Below are 22,780 nucleotides of genomic sequence, written 5' to 3'. Positions count from 1 at the left end.
ATCAGCTACTTCATCAAATCACTATGCCTAATGCATGGTCAAGCGTGCACCAGCAATTGCTTGTATATAAACTATGCCAAGTCTTTTTTAAACTATGCCATATTTAACTTAGCTGTATCAATTATATCTGATGGATAACTGATGCACGCATGACCACATCCTTCTGACCAAAGTTGTGCAAAGAGCAAACAACGCAATTTATACATCAACCCAAGTTATGCAAATAAAATCTTGCATAGCTTTTGCAAGGAGCTTAACAAACACATTCATTTCTGTGCTTGAATGTAGTAAAAATTTACACCTGGAAGTCGTGTATATTTGCTGTGATGGTATATAAATACAATTCCCTTTATACATTTGGAAAGGTCCATTTTAACCTTGAGTTGTACAGAAAATGAAGCCAAGCCAAGCCTCCATTTGTGTGCTTTCCAAAGGCCTTTGTGCTCTGTATAATAGATGACGCAAGAATTGCTCATCGTTATTGTACACGTATACACGTAGCTGTTAGTGGACCTCCACCTCAACATTACATATAGGGCACACCTGCATACATCACATTTATCAAAGATATTAACAATTGGAAAACCAAGGGTTCAGGAGATGCCACCACGTTAAGCTTATCAAAAGACTTATAAGTTCTCTCTGGCAACAAGCCTAGCAGAAGTACCTTCTTAATTTCCAACCACTTCCGAATGCATTTCTTATGATAAGTGTGTTTGCATGATGGCAGAGGAATTATGGAATCACCTCTTTGATACTGTTGTTGGCAAATCACGCACCTGTCGTTGAAAAGAGAAAACATTCATTTGACAGCAAGGGAAACGCCTGCCTTGGATTTGAAGTCATAAGAACAATCACAAGAGACCTCAAAGATCTATCCAACGCGTCTTGAACTCAAGACCTGTTCATCAAGAGGGACCAGGGATAACCAATCTACCATACTTGGGTGATAGAAAGGTTATCCCAATTTCATCTTCTACAGTCGTCCTTCACTCCCTTGTCCCTAGCCTTTGATGTATCACCCATCTTTTGTAACTCTTTCCCGCCCCCCCCTCTCTCTCTCTCTCTCTCTCTCTCTCTCTCTCTCTCTCTCTCTCTCTCTCTCACACATTAGAAGAAATTTTAATGTCATCGGAACAATGCCGAGAAACATCAAAAATCCATCCGACAAGTCTTGGACTCAAGACCTGTTATGCAAGGAGAAACATGGAACAAGTTTCTCTAAAAGGTAGAAGGTTGTTCATCTCTCACACACAAAAAAAAAAGGCAGAATATTACAGTAAAAACAAGCTTACTGCTCTTCCTTGCTGCTCCGAAAACAGCATCTCTTGTATTTCTTGACAGAAAGCATTCTGATTTCTTCAGGAGTAAGGCCCTTATTTTGGGCACCCAACACTTCTGTAAGACCCATCAGCTCCTGTCAAACACAAAACATGGAAGTTCCTCTATCAGGAGTGTCAAAGATATGCATGCCTGTGCATGTGCGATGAGAGAGAGAGAGAGAGAGAGAGAGAGAGAGAGAGAGAGAGAGAGCATCAAACAGAAAACTGTAAAACGGGCCTCCTATGTAAACAGTGATGTACTTGCTCTCAAATAGACACGATTTGGGCGTTCTGGGAGATTTTCAAGTAATAGAATCAGCCTCTTTTTCTTGACGAACAGAGAGAGAGAGAGAGAGAGAGAGAGAGAGAGAGAGAGAGGTTCTCGGAGATTTTCAAGTGACAGAATCAGCCTCTTTTTCTTTTGTGTGTGTGTCACTGTGTGTGTGTGTGTGTGTGTGTGTGTGTGAGAGAGAGAGAGAGAGAGAGAGAGAGAGAGAGAGAGAGAGCTAGAGCTGTATTAACGTCTTCTAGAGGCCAAAATCGGCCTATGAGACCAGATCAATGTCCATGTGCGTGTCATCTCAATGTCCAGAAAAGGGGACAAAAGTGCAACATGCTACAAAATATAGTGGACTGAAACGGAGTGCGACGGGTAATGTATACATGAATAGGGAGGAGGTGAGATATAGCTCTAGTGGGCGTGAAGATATATGCTCAGGACATACTATCATGATATGCAAACTAGCTAGCTCCATCGATACGAAAATGGGGATGTAGGAGCAGCATATACCCGCCTGAGAGAGAGAGAGAGAGAGAGAGAGAGAGTAATGATGGTAAACCTCATATGACATTGCATCCGGATCAACATCATCCTGCCAAAACAAAAGGTCTAATTACTAAGGCTGACAAGTCATCAAAGCTTCATTTTTGTAAGACCAAAGTATTCTCATGAATCAAATTTGTAAACACTGTCAATATATTCAAAACGATCAAAGATACACCTGTGAGAGTGAACACAGTAGCTATTCAAAAAACGTGAATGATGTCGGAATATACAAAAGATCAAAGAAACACCTGGCACTAATTGCTGCAGGAATTGAAAGGATACTAAAACATAAAGCAGCCACAAAAGAAGCCCTATTTTAGGAGTCAATGACGCCGTGCAACAAGATCACATACAACATTTCGTGACTTCCGCCCTCTCAAGGTTATGAAATGTGTTTTACAAAGCAATAAAAAAGTGGAACAAGTTATTTGAATTCATTGAGTTTATATTGATATATGTGTGCATGTGTGTCAAGTGCAGATTGGCTCTATTTGTGCCACAAGGACATGCTAAACAGTGTCTATACAGAGTACACAATGCTAAACAGTGCCCAATATCTATGGAGTTCAGAAGTTTTTGCACCAACAATTTTAAGCCAATTCACAAGACCTGCATGTCCAAACAAGTCCATCAGATTACGTTTTTATTAGTCGTGACCCCTCTTTGCATATATTGTTTGTACAAGGTGTTAGCCAGATGTTATTATATATAGGTACGATAAGTACAGTACAAAAAGAACTTTAAAAAAGGTGTGCAGCATGGGTAATCACTACCCGTAGGAAAAATTCGTTAGGTATTGAATACAGAGATGTACATGTCTATTACGCATGATTGCATACATGTAAATGCATGTATACATGCTTGCATACATACATACATGCATGTATATACTTTACACACGTGTACATGCATGTATATATGTGCACAACCCTAGATACATGCATGCATGCACGCATGTATGTGTATTTGTGTGTGCACATAAATAACCAGTAGGTAAAGTACTGAATACCAATACGGTATTTATCATACAGCATGGGAAGGCTGATAGATACGCGTTTGGAATGCAACCTTGGGATGTGATAGTAACGAGATTTAGTAGACCAAGACATCTGTGGAATGATCGGCGCGGTATGGATATGATTGCTAAATAAGTTACAATGATCATGATTCTCATCTAAGATCTCGACGGAGATGATGATGTGAATGTTCAGTGATTGTCGTCTTTGTGCAAGTGCTGGATATACGAAGTCTAGTACATCGGTACTTAGAGTCAGTGTTTGTTGAACTAGTTTTTGTCATGTGTCTATTTTGCAGGCGTAATCGAGGGTGGTTACAATTCTTTCAAGAGGAGGGTGTGTCACAAAGTGATGACATGCATGGCCTAAAGAACAAAGGCCAAACAAAAGGGGCCTAAACCCTAGCGAAAGAGGTTGAAGAAGTTAACCAACTTGCATATTATTGTTGAGGGGCCTAAAACCCCTAAAAATAAAGCAAGGAGCCAAAATTGCGTAAAAAGTGTTGACGTGGCGGGTTGTACGGACGTCCCGCGATTTGCGTTGCTAACGTGAGGCCGTACGGTTATCTTAGGAAGACGTAGCAAATACTCCTCATATATTAGAGCTTTACCTTGAAGCTTTTGATTTAGCACTAACGATTCCAAGAATTATAGATGAATCAGCTATCACATGTGCACTTTACTTGCGCTGTGGACATGCTTCTGCTACAGTCTAGCATCAATCATTATCTTAGGAGCCATTGTGAGCCTCTGGCAGGACGCGCATGTCCAGGCCGGTCACACTTGCATACCCTCCCTTGCACAATCAGTTAGCATGAGCATTTGTACCGCATGAACACGTGCATAGGAACCACCTCTTATAGCCTTGATATAATAAGTGACTTTTCACTTAGGATTTTATTAGGCCAGATCGTGGGATCTAAAGGATAACTGCCCAACCCAGTTTGTGAGGGATATATACGGAACCCTTGGGTGCTTGAAGAGAGCGCATCACCCGGGAGCACGTGGGAGCACGAAATGTGCCGCAAGAGCCAGCATCGGCCCATTGTTTTCTCACATGAACCAGCCCAGAAGGACCAGCGTTTCCAGCAAGCATTTTTCAGATCAACCTTTTCCCTTACCGAACCGACCGGACCCGCTTGCAAATCCTCGCCGGTTGTCCCTTGTCGCAGCAGTTGCATCAGCTCCCTCCGCAAATAAACTAAAAAAGTTCGACCATGAGCTCAGTGGACTGATACAACCAAACGCTCCCCAAACATCCCATCTACGTCGTTCGAAGGTCTTCCAGCATACAATGAAACGCTCGTCTGCGTCGTTCCGAGGTTCACACAATATCAAAACAACATTTCTCACTACTCCACTTGGAAGTAAATCAACAAGCATTGAAACCAATATTAAAACCAAAGTCAAACAATTCAAATTGGCACCAAGACAGGTTAAAAAAAGATACCTTCCATTTCAAACAAATTTCAAAAAGTACGACCTCAAACAAAGTTCAAAAGTATTTAAAACAACTAGATAATTTTTCTAAGTTTTTGTTCGGACAGCCAAGCTTTGAGGGCGACTAGCATTACGTTAATGGTTCGGTTCCAAATCTGGAGAGTTGCATCATTCTTGTCGTGCCAAGGCATGCCCAATTGAACGTCGCAATTGCCCAACTTCATGATGTCAAAATCGGCTTTTCCGTGATACCCTTGGATTGTCACTGGAAGAGCACCAACGAGAGGTACGACCTTCTGGGTCTAACCGGTGGCTAACTCGGCTTCAATTTTGCCACCCTATGGATCATAATCAAAGTCCATCTGCTTCAGGAATTCTTGATGGATAAAGTTTGGTAGCTCCTAGGTCGAAGAAAATTAGGGCTTTCAAGCCGTTGACTTTGCCATATGCTCGACACAATTCAGGTACTAGTCCAAATTTCCAATAGCGGGTCTAGCTCTCTTAGCTGGAGGTGGCCCTAGGGATCTTTCTATCGTGGGAGCAAAAGGTTGCTCTAAAGACGTCGAGGCTCGCTGAGGACATGTAGTGAATGTATGCCCTATTTGAAAACATTTGAAGCATCGGCCTTCTCGTAAAAGGGTTTCTCGTTGACGTTGTGTCAGACGAGGCCTTTGAGGTTGGGTTTCACGAGACTCCCGAGAATTTGTTCGTTGTTGTCGAGAGTTCTGGTTAGTGGCCACAGTTGCTTCTGTGGTAAACTCTGGCTTTCCCTTCATCAGCTTATGCCGACTGCGGCATGGTCCATAAGCTCTTGCATGGTTGAGACTTGCTTGGACACACAATATTCTTGCAATGGTGATGGTAGTCCAAAGGTGTATCGCTCGCATTGGTCCTCCAAGGGAATGAACTTAAAGAAGGACACCGGGAGGTAGACGTCAAGAAACCTTTGGTTATAGTCGTCCATGGTCTCTGTGTCAAGCATTTTCAAGTTGTCAGCAAGATCCGGACTTCAAAGAGAGAGGTCATATAGCTGTGTGCAAATATTGTCTTGAAAGCTTGCCAGGTCCTTGGAGCATGCGGCTATGTCGCAGTTGAACTCCACCATTGCATAGCATTATCTTAAAGAAATCCCACTGCTCAAGAAATCTTGGATTCTTCTGTATAGTTCCCCAAAGCATAGATGTTATCGAATTGTTGTAGGAATTGCAATGCTTTCTTTCGATCTTTCACCCCCGAAAAGAAAACTTTGACTGTCGTACCGTCATCCATGAAATCTTTTGGTTGGTTAGGCGCGTATCCGAGGTACGGAAAATAAGGGTATCCATACGAGCTCCAACCATTGTAGCCACCATGGTGGTGGTGGTGGGGAGGGAGGTGGGGGCAACGGCTGTGGCAAAGGCGGTTGCACTGGATCAGGATTAGAGGGCTGCACCATATTCCTAAAGACTCCCCCGATCAAAACAAACGGTTGGGAAAGTTGTCGGTTGGAAGCTCTCGTACTTTCTAGTGCCGGAGGAGGTGCCACTTGGGCATTAGAGGGGGTAACATGTAATTCAAAAACTGTTAATACTTAGCAGCATTGGAAGATTCTGTTGAGGATGCCGCGAAAGAATGTCGCAAAGCTCGTCGAGGAGAAACTGCAGGTACTCTGCTGAATCCATGAACGCCATGTGGTCTTGGGTTCTTTATGGCTTATGCCTCGTAAGACAGAGCGATGAAGATGGGAGTGCCCCAACGCGCGATGGACTAAGGGTGGGAGTGGCTAGTAAGTCCGAGGTTGAGACACCAACGCTGTTGAGGCTGGACTTGCAAAAACGATGGCTGTTTATGGGCTGAAAACTGAGAGCCGGTAGATCTGCAACAATCGGGTGAACTGCGGCGAGGATCTACGACCTGACATGTGAGATTCGACGATGTGAAGGGCTGATCTGAAAACACTGGTCCTCAATGCTGAAAACGCCGGTCTTCTTGGTGCAACAACGCTGGGCTGCTTTTGGAGAAAAAGCTAGAGATGCCTGAGGGTGCTGCCGATCTGCGGGTGCCTGCCCTCCTTGTGTCTCTTGCCTCTTCTTCTGCCTCTTGCTAGCGCCCTAGCTTTCCTTATATAGCTGATAGAAACTGGGTCGGGCAGTAATCAGGATGCCCCACGATTCTGGAAATGATAAATGGGATAAAGTGACTTATTAATAAAATACGTGCCAATAAGAGGTGGTTCCCACACGCGGTCGGAAATTGGATTCATGCGGTGGAAAGTGCTCATGCTTGGTACTGGATCATGATGCTAATGTTATTCAGGGAGGCAGCCCACCTGCTCACATCCTTCACTATCCCACCATTACCTATTGGAGTTGACCACGCATATTTCGCCCTCTCTTTCACTGGCTCACCTATCTCAAACACACCACCTCCACCCACACGACACACCACACACCACTATACACTTCACACATGAGCTAGCCAGAGTTTACTCATCACATATATATGAGGGGATACACACTCTCGACCAAGACACACCACTCTCTACACTCACTAGCCAGCTCTCCGTAGTTTTACTGCCACGTACACATCTAACCCTATGTGCATGTGGACAAGCTATCCCAGGTCTAGGGTTCAAGTTAGCCTAGAAAGTGTTTCGGCACCCTTGTGAGCCTATGCGCAGGCCGTGCATGTCCAGGCACTTAGAATAGTTGCATACCCTCTAATTGTACACAACAGATCATTAGCATGACATTTAGTACCCATCATGAGCATTTTCTAGAGCATAGAACCCTTTTTGCCAAAGTACACATTTTTCACTTATTTATTAATAAGTGACTTTTGTTGGAAAAGTAGGTAGGGCAAATTGCTAAGGAATTATTAAAAAAACCCAGCGGGCACCCCGTAGAAGCAAAAAACAAAAGACAAGCTCAATGCACAAGTACAGAGTGCAACAAGACAGCTTGCCCAGCGTTTTCTCAACAAATCAGCCTAGCGTTTGCAGATTCAGCCAATTCTGCCAGCGTTTTCAGTTTTCAGCCCTTAGCCTCACGAGAACCCACTCCCACCCGGTTGCAGATCCTCGCCAAATTCCCATCTAGTACTAGATCAGCCTAGCATTTTCAGAATTCAGCCAGATCAACCAGCGTTTTTGCATTTCAGCCCTAGTCCGGCGAAGCAGTTGCAGATTCGGGCCGTAGTACTGCCATAGCAGCAGATCCCCAATAGAGAATCTAGCGTTTTCAGTTTTCAGCCTTGACGCCGTCGTCATCGACACCATCGTTGTCGTCGACCCCGTCATCACAGTCCCTATCTTTGACGATGACACCTTCGTCGCCATCGTCGCAGATCCTGGACTTGACGACAAGACCTTCGTCGTCGTCGTCGTCGTCGAAGTTCACAGCATCTAGACCATTGTACCATATTTGTGCAATCTATAGCATAGACCTCTCTCACCATAGAGAGAGGGGCCCCTTGGAGGGGGGTTTGAGAATTGTTTAATGTCGTATTCTTCTCTCTCTCTCTCTCTCTCTCTCTCTCTCTCTCTCTCTCTCTCTCTCTCTCTCTCTCTCTCTCTCAACACTTTCATCCACAGTAGCATTCACTTTGTTTGTGATCATTGCACTTGCACTCTCTCTCTCTCTCTAAGAAGAACGGAAGGCTCTCCCTTTTGTAAGAAAAAGGAACTCTTGAGCACAGTTCGGAGCATTCATCCTGAGCACTATTGTGCCCGTCTTTCAATTGGGCTGACTTCCAAGACAAGCTCAAGACGCAATTCATGCCACCTCAGTACTTAGCGCGGTTGAAAGAAGATTGGCGTAATCTCAAGCAAAATGGTATGCCAGTTATGTCTTTTTCTAACCGTGTTTTGCAGCTCGGCACAAAACTACGCAAATCGGATGAAGAGCGCAAAGAGGCATTCCTTTTCGGCTTGGACGAGTATATCAAGTTCGATGTTGAAGTCCTCGACCCAACAGATCTCAACAAGGCGGTAGCGATTGCTCTCGCACAGGAGATGAAGCACAAGAAAGGTAAGCCTAAGGAGAACAAATCTTCTAACAGTACCTCTCAGAATTCTCAGAACTCGCAGAATGGTAAGAACAGTAAGAACAACGGTAATTCTCCTAATCAATCTTCTTCTATTTCTCGAGCACAAAATTCTCACAATGAACCTATGGGAAAAGGAAAAGCTAAAAGTCAAGAAAACCCTAAGTTGACACCTGATGAAAAATCTGCTCAAGGAATTTTAGGAGGATGGTTAACTCTTGAAGAACGAGCTGAATATGCACGAGACAAAAGATGTTTTGAATGTCACACTAAAGGTAATATGAAAAGAGATAGTCCTAAGAAAGCATCCAACGAATCTAAAGAACGGTGAACCCAGAGAACCCACGTCCTCTATTAATGCCATAAATGAGAACAAACTAAGTTTCTAATGCTCATATAGTTGATGAGTCTCTCATGAAGTGTTATGGTCATGTGAATGGTCAATGCATTGTGATCTTGTTTGATTCAGGTAGTATGCATGATGTGATTGGTGACTCTCTTGTTAAAGGAGCCCGCTTGGAGGTTAGCCAGACAACTCCTCTCGAAGTGTCGGGCTTCGCTCCCGGTATGGATTCTCTCATTACACGAGAGTGCCCTGATGTGTTATTCACTGTTCAGCAAGCTTCCTTCCGTAGAAGATTTGTTGTGTCTCCTCTCTCAGAATGTGATATGATTTTGGACATTCGATGGTTTCGTGAACATAACCCTCTCATTTATTGGGCAGACAATACGCTCACTCTAAATGCCAAAATTGACTCTCCCATTATCATTCGTGGTGAGGAGGGTCTTCATTCTTTACCTCTCATTTCTCATGTGCAGGTGAAGCTTGAAAAGAAACATAAGAAGGAGACTCTCTCAGTCCATTCTTCTCCGAAGCACGACACACATTTTTTGCATGATAGAGATGTGAATTGTTCGCAAAGATGATGGTTTAAATGATGATGTTTCTAGTGCAGCTAACCTCATTGCAGATACAATCAGTCACGCAGGACCGATCTTGGCTCTAGAGTCGAGGTCCAAAGAACCCACTGAAGCTTGAAAAGAAACATAAGAAGGAGACTCTCTCAGTCCATTCTTCTCCGAAGCACGACACACATTTTTTGCATGATAGAGATGTGAATTGTTCGCAAGGATGATGGTTTAAATGATGATGTTTCTAGTGCAGCTAACCTCATTGCAGATACAATCAGTCACGCAGGACCGATCTTGGCTCTAGAGTCGAGGTCCAAAGAACCCACTCAAGAAGTATTGTGTGTCCGCATGATTGGTCAGCACGCACTGTTCGAGTTTCTCATTCGTGTCCGATTCTTGTATTTTCGTCACCGTCTTTGTGTGTTCCCTTTCACAGGCATGCCGTATTGTACGATGCACATGATTCACTCACAGATGAGCACGGATGTATACGGATCAATCTTGAAAAGAAAAACAGTTTGCATTTAAGGAATTCACATTGTTTCCTGATTGTCCGTTTTGTCAATCGCTTTTACATGTTTCTTCCTTGACATGACACAATCTCACAAAGAGCACGAGCAAGATTGTCCATCAAGCATCAGCATTTCCGTTGTGATTTGCCATAGTTGATAGGTTTAGGTCAAAAAGTCAAGTTTTGATCCCACTTTTTGCATGTGTTTGGTGAACGGTTTGGCACTCCGTCACTTTGTTCATCTAGATGCATTGCATGCACAGTCATTTAAGAAGAATAGTATTTTTCCGGTTACTCTACATGGAATGGATATGTTTATGGTTTTGTGTTGGAAATGGTTTCAGGAATTTTCCTCCTCGAAAATTCTTTAAGAAGGTGGACCCACGACCATAGATGCAGTTGGAGCATTGGAGCCGCAACAGATCATTTTGTGTCGCTTTCGGTGCGGCCCATAGAAGCAAGCATTGCAAACCTTCATGAAGTTCAAGTTCTTCGCAGGATTCCAGGAGTCGTGGGCGCACTCCCTCAACGCCATACAGCTCGGTACCAGTACCTCAGTTTAAAAAGGAGGGGATGTCACGTGCACATCTAACCCTATGTGCATGTGGACAAGCTATCCCACGTCTAGGGTTCAGGTTCGCCTAGGAAGTGTTCCGGCACCCTTGTGAGCCTGTGCGCATGTCGTGCATGTCCAGGCACTTAGAATAGTTGCATACCCTCTCATTGCACACAGCAGGATCATTAGCATGACATTCAGTACCCATCATGAGCATTTTCCTAAGCATAGAACCCTTTTTGCCAAAGTACATTTTTTAATAAGTGACTTTTGTTGGAAAAGTAGGTATGGCAAATTGCTAAGGAATTATAAAAGAAACCCAATGGGCACCCAGTAGAAGCAGAAAACAGAAGACAAGCTCAATGCACAAGTACAGAGTGCAATCAGACGGCTTGCCCAACGTTTTCTCAGCAAGTCAGCCTAGCGTTTGCAGATTCAGCCAGTTCTGCCAGCGTTTTCAGTTTTCAGCCCTTAGCCTCGCGAGAACCCGCTCCCACCCGGTTGCAAATCCTCGCCAGATTCCCCATCTAGTACCAGATCAGCCTAGCGTTTTCAGAATTCACCAGATCAGCCTAGCATTTTCAAAATTCAGTAGACCAGCCTAGCGTTTTCAGATTTCAGCCAGCGTTTTTGCATTTGAGCCCTAGTCCGGCGAATCAGTTGCAGATTTAGGCCGCAGTACCGCCACAACAGCAAATCCCCAGTAGAGCATCTAGTATTTTCAGTTTTCAGCCTTGACGCCATCATCACCGACATCGTCGTCGTCGTCGTCGTCATCGCAGTCCCTATCTTAACGATGACACCTTCGCCGCAATCATCGCAGATCCTCGACTTGACGACAACACGGTCTCCATCGTCATCGTCAGGGTCTCCATCGTCGCCGTCGACATTGTCATCATATCAAGTTCACAGCATCTAGACCATTGTACCAGATTTGTGCAATCTATGGCATAGACCTCTCTCGCCATAGAGAGGGGGGCTTGAGAATCGTCGTGTCGTACTCTTCTCTCTCTCTCTCTCTCTCTCTCTCTCTCTCTCTCTCTCTCTCTCTCACACACACACACATTCTCGGTAGCATTCACTTTGTTTGTAATCATTGCACTTGCACTCTCTCTCTAAGAAGAACGGAAGGCTCTCCCTTCTGTAAGTAAAAGGAGCCCTTGAGCACAGTTCGGAGCACTCATCCTGAGCACTATCAACATTCACTTCCATTGCACCTTACGTTTACACACCTCAGCTCTTAGCTACTTTCCACACACTACCCATAGTGGTCGACCCCCACCCTAGGGGACGATGCCCCAGAGCTGATGGTACGACGGGGAGTGCAGATATCTTTACAGACAACTACGGGCTCGACGAGCCTTGGAGGAGATCACCGAGAGTGCGGTTAGGTAACACATGAAGGCCATCACACACCGTAAACGGCGGGCCTTCGAGGAGGCGCAGGAGCTTGAGCAATACCATCTTCTCATGAGCACAGACTGCGCCACAGCATGGAGGATTCTGAGAGAGCCACGCCCCACCGCCCCCCTGCAGGACCCCCAGATCTGGCATGACTATGCCAAGCGCTTATACCAGATACCTGGGCAGCCACAAATCCAGAGCCATCTGATCCCTGACCTATCGCCTCGACTTTCTTCACATCTAGTATGGTGGAGAGGGCCATTCGACGCCTTCAGCATGGCAACTCAGTAGATCACATTGGACTATAGAGTGAGCACCTGATATATGCAACAGACACTCTCTCCCCCTTGATAGCACGTCTCTGCAACCGCGCTTTGGTTGAGGGACTACCAGAGCAGTGGACTATGCACACCATTGTGCCCATCCACAAATCTAGCGACACCCTAGATCCAGGGAACTACAGGACTATCATGATTGGTCACACATTGGCCAAATTGTATGGAGAAGTTCTTGAGGCAGAGCTAAACACACATGCAGAGCCATCAGGGCTACGCGCACCAGGACAGGCAGGCTTTCGACCCACTTACTCGACTATCGACCATTTTAGTGCTTCGCTGCCTGATCGACGCAGCGAAAGCACGGAAGAGGAGACTCTACTGCTACTTTGTGGATTTCTGCAAAGCCTTTGACACCATCCCTAGAAAGAGACTCTTTCAGCGTCTTTAGGAGCTACAAATACCATCTGAGATGATATGGGTCATCCATTCTTTGTATGCACAGGTCATAGATAGAGTGCAATGCCCAGGTGGACTATCAAATCCCATTGCTAGCACCATTGGTTTGAAGCAAGGATGCCCCCTTTCCCCGACTCTATTTGGTCTCTACATCGACAAGATATCAGATTACATTCTACGAGCAGGCGGAGAGGGATCAGACTTAGCAAGTATACCAGTCCATATTATGCTCTACGCTAATGAGATTATTCTACTTTCTGAGACACAGGAGGGACTACAGAGCCACCCACGAGCCTTGGATGATTTCCGCACACATCGTGAACCTTGGCAAGACCAAGGTCATGATCTTCCACACCTCCAGGACAGTTCGAGACAGAGTGATGAGCGCGCGGCGGTGTGTGCAAGTGAAAGAACACGCGAGGAAGTGCAGTGTGTGTGCAGAGAGGGGTGGAGAAAGCCAGCAGGAGAGAAAGCGCTAGCAGAACGAAGAGGGAGAGAGAGAGAGCTCACGATTTTGGGGAAAACTCAATAAGTGAGTTTTGGGTTTTCCCACTTTTATTATAAGTGACCTTTAAAAAATGTATCCAGGTTCAATATGAACCTGGACAAAGTATAAAAATGTACAAAAAGGGGTTATTTAGGCCTTTAACCCAACAACCTCCTACTTAAAGGCATAAATGACGCCTTTAAGTTAACCAACTCCCACCGGCTGTATGCAATGCTCATGTTGAGCCTTGGCAAGACTCTTGGTGAGAACATCTGCACGGTTATCCTGTGAGTGAATCTTAGTCAAGGTGACAAGACCATCCGCCAATACTTGTCGTATGAAGTGGTATCGCACATCAATGTGCTTTGTCCGTGCATGAAACGTGGCATTCTTGGCCAAATAGACAGCACTCTGGCTATCACATCCCAAGACAGGAGTACTAGCAAGCATACCAAGCTCTTTGACAAGTCTGCCCAACCATATGGCCTCTTTAGAAGCCTCAGTGGCTGAAATATATTCAGCCTCAGTAGTACTCAATGCCACAATTTTCTGTAGTCGTGAACACCAAGAGATAGCACCACTAGCAATAGCAAACACATAGCCACTAGTGGACTTCCTGGTATCCAAGTTGTTGAGATGTCGAGCTCTACATCTTGAGCTGGCATCCACTACGGGTCTTGGCCGCTTACGGCATTTACTCACTGACGCGTTAGGTGACCGATACGGAGGATCTCTGCCAGTGATTCTACAACTGGACTACACTTATAGTGCCAACCTAGTATGCTTCTAGCGAGTTCACACTTAGTGACCGCATGTACATATGTGCTACTTTTCAGCTTTAGCACTTAGTCATTTTTGTACTCTCTTTTCTGTGAAGAAGAAGAAGAAGCTTTCCATCTTTGTGTGCTTTGTGCTTGTCTTGTGTAGCTCTCTTGCATCCTCATTCTTTACATGGTATCAGAGCCTGGTGAAGGCAAGAGAGGCTAAGAGAGCAAGAGCATCACAATCCCTTCGTTCGCAATCCACGTGCAGGTCTCCAAAGTGCAGTACACAGATATTTACTGTACAAGTACAGTGGTTGTATGTACGCTTGATTGTGGACACTCGTTGAGTGTAGAAAGCGTTACAGGTACCACGATAGCAGGTTCAACAGATTTGCAGGTTTTTGCAGATTGCAGCTATTTTGTCTTAGTGCTTCAAGATGTCTGACGGTTTCAGTCAGATTGTTACTGAGAAGCTTGAGAAAAATAACTACCCTGCATGGAAGTTCAGAATAACTAATTTCCTAAAAGGAAAAGGTTATTGGGACTATGTAGAAGGAGACAATGAAAAGGAACCAGAGATTCCCGAGGCAAATGCTACAGCAAAACAAAGGAAAGCTTTGAGGGATTGGCAACAAGGCCAGAGCAAAGTGATGTATTGGCTTTCTATGAGCATCACAGATGGCATGATGGGCTATCTACAGGATGTTGAAACCCCCGCCATTGCATGGAAAAACTTAGGCAGAGTGTTCGAAGTGAACACCAAGGCCAGGAAGCTTCAACTAAAGTCAGAGCTAAATCAGGTTAAGAGGAACAACCTCTCAATCAATGATTATGCCTTGAGGATCAAGAGTATCATTGAGGCTCTTGGATCTATTAAAGTCTCAGTGGAAGACGATGACATTATCCGTGCATGCTTGGATGGTCTAGGAGATGAGTATGTACATTTCAGGTCTTCCATGAATACAAGAGATGACATCCCCGTGTTCCAAGATTTGATTTCTATGCTTATTCTTGAGGAGAAGAACCTTGACACATCTTCTTCTCATGGCAGAAATAATTTTGAACAGGCCTTCTATTCTAACTCCAACAGAGGTAGAGGTAGAGGTCATGGTCGTGGTCGAGGCCCAAGGGGTTGCAGGGGCCAATTTCTGGAAGGTCAATCAAATCAAAACAATACAGGTGGCAGGGGAAACCAATCTCAAGGCAGGGGGAGTCAAAGAGGTCGTGGTGCAGGATCAAGCAGGCAGCAACATACTCCAAATAGCAGAGAATGTTGGACTTGTGGTGAAAGAGGTAACATGTCACGTGACTGTCCAAAGGGAAAAGCAAGTGGAAAGAGAGAACATGGCAACTATGCATCTACTAGCAGAGATGCAGATGACAGCAAAAACGAGCGCATGTTTGTTATGCAGCATGTAATGAATACAATGACTACAGAGAATTCCACCCAAGATAATGTTTGGTATGTGGATTCAGGTGCCTCTAATCACATGATGTCTCGTGGAGAGTGGTTTAGAGATATGCGCAAACCAAATGTGTCAGGCTATGTGCAAACAAGAGATGACACAGCTCACCCCATTGCTCATGTAGGGGACATACCCCTAAATACAAAGAGTGGGAAATCAAAGTACTTAGCAAATGTACTTCATGTCCCAAACATTACAAAGAATCTTGTTTCTGTTGGACAAATGGTTGAGCAGGGTTTGCAGGTTCGCTTCAATCCGAATGGCTGTTATGTAGAAGATTTCCAGAATGGCTGTAAGCTCATCACAGAGGGCAAATGTGTGGGCAGAATGTTTACGCTGAATGTAGACATGCCTGAGGTAAAAGCTGCATTATTTGCACAGGACACAGGTGTTGTGGTTGATGTTGACATTTGGCACAAACGCATTGGCCATGTCAATGAGCAGAGATTGCGCAGCATGCAATCAAAACAGATTGTAAAAGGTTTGCCCAAATTCAAGGTGGATGGAATGCATAAAGTGTGTGCAGCATGCCAGTTTGAAAAACAGTCAAAGGGCTCATTTCCACATGAGCACAATGTATGTAAAAAGACACTTGAGGTGGTACACACAGATGTTTGGGGTCCAACTGATACTGCAAGTATACATGGTTGCAGGTATTATGTCTCTTTCATTGATGACCATACAAGGAAAGTATGGGTCTACTTCATTCGTAACAAAGTGAAGTGTTTGGTCACTTTCAGGACTTCAAAGTCATGATTGAGAAGGAAACAGATATGCAAATCAAGACATTGAGGTCAGATAGAGAGGGAGAGTACTTCTCCAATGATTTTTCAAATTTTCTGCGAATGCATGGTATACGCAGGCAATTTACATACAGATATACTCCACAACAGAATGGGGTCGCAGAAAGGAAAAACAGGCACATTGCAGAGGTTGCACGTGCATTGATGAATGAGAAGAACATGCCTCATCATTTTTGGGCTGAAGCTGTAAATACAGTTGTGTACATTATAAACAGGACACCTACAGCTGCGGTGCATGATGTAACGCCTGAGGAAAAGTTTACAGGTACAAAGCCTGATTTGGCACACTTGAAAGTGTTTGGATCCATAGCTTACGTGCATGTACCAGATGAGTTGCGTAGGAAATTGGATCCTAAAGCAGAGAAATGTATTCTTGTAGGATATTCCCTTTAACAAAAGGGGTACAGGTGCTACAATCCTACTACACGAGAATTACGAGTGAGCAGAGATGTAGTCTTTGATGAGATGAGCAGTTGGTACAGTAATGCACATGGCACTATTGGGACTGATGTAAAAGATGATGTGGTCGTACAAAATGTGAGGCCACAGTCACAGGTTTTGAGTGGACCACAAGAGTCCTCTTCTCGTGGATCTGTTGAGAAGCCATGGAATGGTAGACTACGTACGCACGTAACTCCACCAGCAGGTACTGGGAATGTATCACGAAAAGGAAAGGAAAAGGTTGATGAACCTCCCTTTATGGCTGATGCATCATCAGGTTTTTCACATGTAGACATGGATTCAGATGGTTCTGAACAAAGTCTTGATGAGGAATTTGGAATTCCGACTGTCAGGACACCTGGTGTAGAAAGTACGAGAAGATGCTAGAGGGCAAAGCAGTGACCCAGGACCGCGCAGATCTAATAGAGTCAGAAATCCAGTTAAAAAATTGACTTATGATGGGTATCTAACGCATCACCAAGCCTACATGGCTAAGGTGATACAAGATGTGGAGCCCACATGTTTTGAGGATGCAGTTGGAAATGTGCATTGGGATGATGCAATGAATGAAGAGATGGCTGCATTGGAAGCAAACGACACATGGGAGTTGGTGCCATTGCCAAGTGGCAAGAAAGCTATTAGCTGTAAATGGGTGTATAAAACCAAGCATAAGACTGATGGTAACATTGAGCGTCACAAGGCAAGGCTGGTCGCAAAGGGTTATGCACAGACATATGGCATAGACTATGAGGAGACCTTTGCTCCAGTGGCAAAGATGACGACTGTGAGAGCTGTCATAGCAGTGGCTGCATCTAGAGGATGGATTATGCATCAAATGGATGTAAAGAATGCCTTCTTGAATGGTGAGTTGCAAGAGGAAATGTATATGGATCAGCCACCTGGTTATGTCGATCCAAGTTACCCAGATTATGTATGCAGGCTTCTCAAAGCTTTGTATGGTTTGAAGCAGGGCTCTAGAGCATGGTATGACAAGATTGCCAAGTATCTTGTCAGTATTGGGTTTAGAAGAGCTCATGCTGATCATTCACTCTATGTACGTGAGAGTGATGTGGGGATTGTGGTTATTACCATATATGTAGATGACCTTATTATTGTGGGTGACAATGCTATGGAGATTGACCATGTGAAGGGTCTTCTCAAACAGGAGTTTGAAATGAAAGATTTGGGCGAGTTGCGCTACTTTCTTGGCATTGAGGTGATCAGGACTCCAGAGGATGTATGGCTGTCACAGAGACAGTATGCTTTGGACATGTTGTCAAAGTATGGTATGGCTGATTGTAAGCCAATTTCTATTCCCTTGGATGTGAATGCAAAGCTGAGTGCAGAGAAGGGTGATGTTGTTGAGGATGTCAAGATGTACAGGAAGATTGTGGGTAGTCTAATCTACTTGACTATCACGAGGCCAGACTTGAGACTTGAGCTACACAGTAGGCTTGGAGAGTCAGTTCATGCAGCTTCCGAGGAAGCCACATTTGGATGGAGTACGACGCACACTTAGGTATGTGCAAGGGACTCTTGACTACGCATTGTTCTATGCAGCAGATGTGCCATTAGCATTGTATGGATATACAGATGCAGATTGGGCAGGTAGCATTGTTGATAGGAGATCTACGAGTGGCTTCATGTTCTCTTTTGGGAGTGCTGCTGTTACTTGGAGCAGCAGAAAGCAGTCTACGGTTGCTTTATCAAGCACAGAGGCCGAGTACAGAGGTGCAGCAGTTGCGGCGTGCGAGGTAGCTTGGCTACGCACATTACTTGAGGACTTGGGAGTGCAGGTGGACCAGCAGATTGTCATCCATTGTGACAACCTCAACAGCATGCAATTGGCTAGGAACCCAGTGTTCCATGCCAGGACCAAGCACATAGAGGTCCATTACCACTACGTTCGACAGCGAGTGTTGGCGGGCGACATCGACTTGGTCTACGTCAGCACAGAGGAGCAGATAGCGGATATCTTTACCAAGGCCCTCGGAGCTGAGAAGCTTCAACGTTTCCGGACTATGCTTGGACTCTGCGACATGCAGAGCTCGAGGGGGAGTGTTGAGATGTTGAGCTCTACATCTTGAGCTGGCATCCACTACGGGTCTTGGCCGCTTACGGCATTTACTCACTTGCGCGTTAGGTGACCGACACGGATGATCTCTGCCAGTGATTTTATAGCTGGACTACACTTATAGTGCCAGCTTAGTATGCTTCTAGCGAGTTCACACTTAGTGACCGCATGTACATATCTGCTACTTTTCAGCTTTAGCACTTAGTCATTTTTGTACTCTCTTTTCTGTGAAGAAGAAGAAGAAGCTTTCCATCTTTGTGGGCTTTGTGCTTGTCTTGTGTAGCTCTCTTGCATCCTCATTCTTTACACAAGTCACCTGCCATATCTGCATCACAATAGCCCTGCAACTTCAGGTCACTTTTGCCATAGCATATACACCTAGATTGTGTACCTAACAAGTATCTCAGAATGCATTTCACAGCTTCCCAATGTGCTTTTCCGAGATTGGACATGTATCTACTAACAACTCCCACCGCATGGGCAATGTCAGGACGAGTGGCAACCATAGCATACATAAGAGAACCACAAGCTGATGCATAAGGGATTCCCTTCATAGCATTCATTGCACGTCATCCTTTGGGCAATCGGCTTTGCTAAGTTTTGTGTATGGAGGTAAAGGTACTCCAAGTGACTTAGCTTCAGCCATGTTAAACCTGTCAAGTACTTTAGCAATGTACTTTTCTTGAGATAAGAAGAGCAATTTCAGCTTTCTATCTCTCTTGATTCTCATGCCCAAGATGTGCTCAGCATTACCTAAATCCTTCATTGCAAAAGCTGAATTCAGCTAACGTTTAAGAGCATCAATGGTAGACTTATGCTTCCCAGCAATCAACATATCATCTACATATAGCACAAGGATTATAGGACTTCCATCATTATCCTTCTTTGTATACAAACAATGGTCTGAATGGCTGCGTTTAAAGCCTTGAGACAGCATAGAAGTATCAAACTTTTTGTACCACTGACGTGATGACTGTCTCAAGCCATACAGTGCCCTTCTTAGTTTGCATACAAGTTCCTTTCTATCAGGAACTACAAAACCCTCAGGTTGCTTCATGTAGATATCTTCATCAATGTCACCATGAAGAAAAGCTGTTTTTAGTATTTACATCCATTTGATTCAATTCCAAGTCAAGCACTACAGCGAGAGCAAAAAGGACACGCAATGTCGTAAGCTTTACAACAGGAGAAAAGATCTCTTGAAAGTCAATCCCCTCTTTCTGTGCATACCCTTTGGCAACTAACCTTGCTTTATACTTGGGCTTTCCATCAACACATTTGACCTTGTAAACCCATTTGTTAGGAAGAGCCTTTCTTCCTTTAGGCAATGGCACAAGATCCCAGGTATTGTTTGCATGCAAAGATTTGATTTCCTCTTGCATCGCAAGCTCCCACTTACTACTTAACTCACATGATTTTGCCTCTTTATACGTAAGAGGCTCTCCCTCATCTGTCAACATAACATGATGCAAAGAGGGCTCAAAGCGCTGTATCAACCTTCTGACACGAGTAGACCTGCATACCCAATGATCTACATTCTCAGGCACAGGTTCTACATCAGGAGGCAACTCATTTTCAGCATGCTCATGCTGCTGAAAATCATTTTCAGACATGACAGGTGGCTGTCCATCCTCATTTGGAGCATCTAAATCATGTCCTACCTCTTCTGGCTCAAGGTTAACCGGCTGATTATCAATTTCAGCTTGCGGTAATGCATCCTGAGGCTCTTTTTAAACATCAATAGGTGGCAAGAGAGGCTGAAATTTGACCGATTTCTTGTCAATTTCAGAAGATGTAGCATTTTTCAGCAATTTAGCCTCATTGAACACTACATCTCGGCTGCGTACTACCCTCTTAAACTGAGGCAACCATATCCTGTAGTCCATTTCACCCTCTTCCCCATAACCTAGGAAGAGTCCTTGGATGGACTTGGCATCTAGCTTTGTCCTCAAGTCATTACGAACATGGACAAAAGCCTCGCAGAAACACTCTCAAATGATCATAAGAGGCAGGTTTGCCAGACCAAACCTCCTCTGGAATGACATTTTTCAACGTACTGTTAGGAGAGCGATTGCATACATGAACTGCAGTTTTCAAAGCCTCGCCCCAAAACCCATCAGGGAGATTAGCCGTGGACAATACGCAACGCACTCTCTCACATAAAGTACGGTTATACCTCTCAGCCACACCATTAGAAGATGGATTATAAGGGGTTGTCAACTCCCCTTTAATCCCATATTCATCGCAATAACGCTGAAATTCAACAGACGTGTACTCCCCCCCATTGTCAGATCTCAGACCCTTTTGCGTGCTCACAAAAGCATGAAACCTCTTAAATGCATTAAATGTCTCACTCTTATTCTTTAACAAATATGCCCAGCCTTTCATAGTGCAATCACCAATGAATGTAACAAAGTATAATGCACCACCAAAAGACTTAACAGGCATTGAACATACATCGGAGTGAATTAAATCAAGAGCATTAGCTTTGCGCGAGACACCAGAATAATAAGAAGACTTCTTTTGTTTACCATACAAACAGTCATTACAAAAATCTAACTTGGTGCCCTTTACATCAACCCTCTTCAAAGAGGAGAGCACATCAAGTCCCTTCTGGCTCATATGGCCAAGTCTTTTGTGCCACAACTCCAAATGAGAAGCAACTTCGGCCACTGCAAGAAACTTGACAGGCAAAGCTTTGCCATGTAAATAGTACAATGTACCACTCTTGCATCCCTTGACAATAAGCATTGATTCCTTAAGCAACTTCCATGAACCCCCCGCAAAAATGGTTGTATAACCCTGTGCATCCATCTAGCCAACAGACAATAGACTCTTCTTGATGCCTGGTACATACCTTACATCTTTAAGCATAAACTCTTGGCCATTGTTTAATGCCAAGCGCACAGTGCCCATTCCTTCAATGTCACAAGCATGGTTATCCCCAAGGTAAACCTTGTCATACGTGCCTGCATGATAAGAAGCAAAACACTCCACAGATAGAGTCACATGAAATGAGGCACCCGAGTCTACTATCCAAGACTGTGTAAGGCCATCATTTGCACTTAGCAATGCACTAATGACATCTCTACGTGAGATAAGCATGTCTTCTGCATTTGCTACAACAAAATCTGAGGGGCATGAAGCTGCAACCAAGATCTCCTCACTGTCGGACAACTCTGTGATAACCACACTAGAGGATACATTGACAGTCTCCGAATCCTTGGAGGAGGTACCTGCCGATTTTTCCCCTTTCTTATCCTCTGTCTTCTTCTTCTCATGTGATTCCTTCTTTCTTTCTTGCTCTTTCTTGAAATACCTGCAATCTGGCTTCTTATGGCCTTTTCTGCCACACTGGTAACAAGTCACATCCTTATCCCTAGACTTGCTTTTGCTCTTGTTTTGAGTCTTAGTACCTGTATTTTGCTTCTGACTTCTACCTCTCGCATTGTAAGCAAAATTGTCACCTTCCCCACCACTAGACTTGCGTCTAATTTCCTCATTTAAGATGGAGCCTCGCACTCCATCGTATGTGAGGTTGGGGCTATTACTCAAAGAAACCACAAGCGTTTCCCGAGAGTCTGGCAAAGTCATCAACAAAAATATGGCTTTCAACTTGTCATCAAAAGGTTGAAGCCCGGTATCCTGTAGCTGACTCATAACACTGGTGAAAGCACTTAAGTGCTTAGAAGCCGACTTGGAAGCATCATGTTCACCAGTTTGCGCATCAAATGCACCTGATTCACAGGGGTGGCATTCTCATAAGTGGTCTTCAACTTATGCCAAATTGCATGTGCACTGTCCAAGCCCTTTATGTCCACCAAAATGTCATCGGTCACAACCATTTTGATATAGGCCTTTGCCCTCTTGTTGAGCTTGGCCCAATCCTCATCCGGTATATCCACAGGCTTTACAGCCAAAGGGGCGTCCTCACAATCCTTGAGGAACAAAATCCCTTGCATCCTGTCCTGCCATAGGTCGAAACCTGTACTGTCAAATCGC

The 22,780-nt window shown here is 44.5% G+C and overlaps 1 protein-coding gene across 3 annotated transcripts in view; it reads right to left on the bottom strand.

The window, feature by feature from the left end:
* Positions 1-253: 253 nt before the first annotated feature.
* LOC147425007 (E3 ubiquitin ligase BIG BROTHER-related-like) overlaps positions 254-22,780 on the bottom strand; it is a 49,735-nt gene continuing 27,208 nt past the window's right edge. For 2 of the 3 annotated variants that reach the window (XM_086500665.1, XM_086500666.1), the window contains 4 exons: positions 2,162-2,194; positions 1,296-1,417; positions 668-779; positions 254-543 (listed from right to left, as the gene is read on the bottom strand). In XM_086500665.1, the coding sequence (XP_086356791.1) occupies positions 505-543; positions 668-779; positions 1,296-1,417; positions 2,162-2,194 (306 nt within the window). In that variant the 3' untranslated portion in view covers positions 254-504. Of the gene's footprint in view, positions 544-667; positions 780-1,278; positions 1,418-2,161; positions 2,195-22,780 lie in introns of those variants that run through there. The other variant, XM_086500667.1, reaches the window with a different exon arrangement.

The sequence above is a fragment of the Adiantum capillus-veneris genome, chromosome 25 (assembly GCF_014529385.1).
Source record: "Adiantum capillus-veneris isolate H3 chromosome 25, ASM1452938v2, whole genome shotgun sequence".
NCBI lineage: Eukaryota > Viridiplantae > Streptophyta > Polypodiopsida > Polypodiales > Pteridaceae > Adiantum > Adiantum capillus-veneris.
This window is presented reverse-complemented; position numbering and strand designations above follow the sequence as displayed.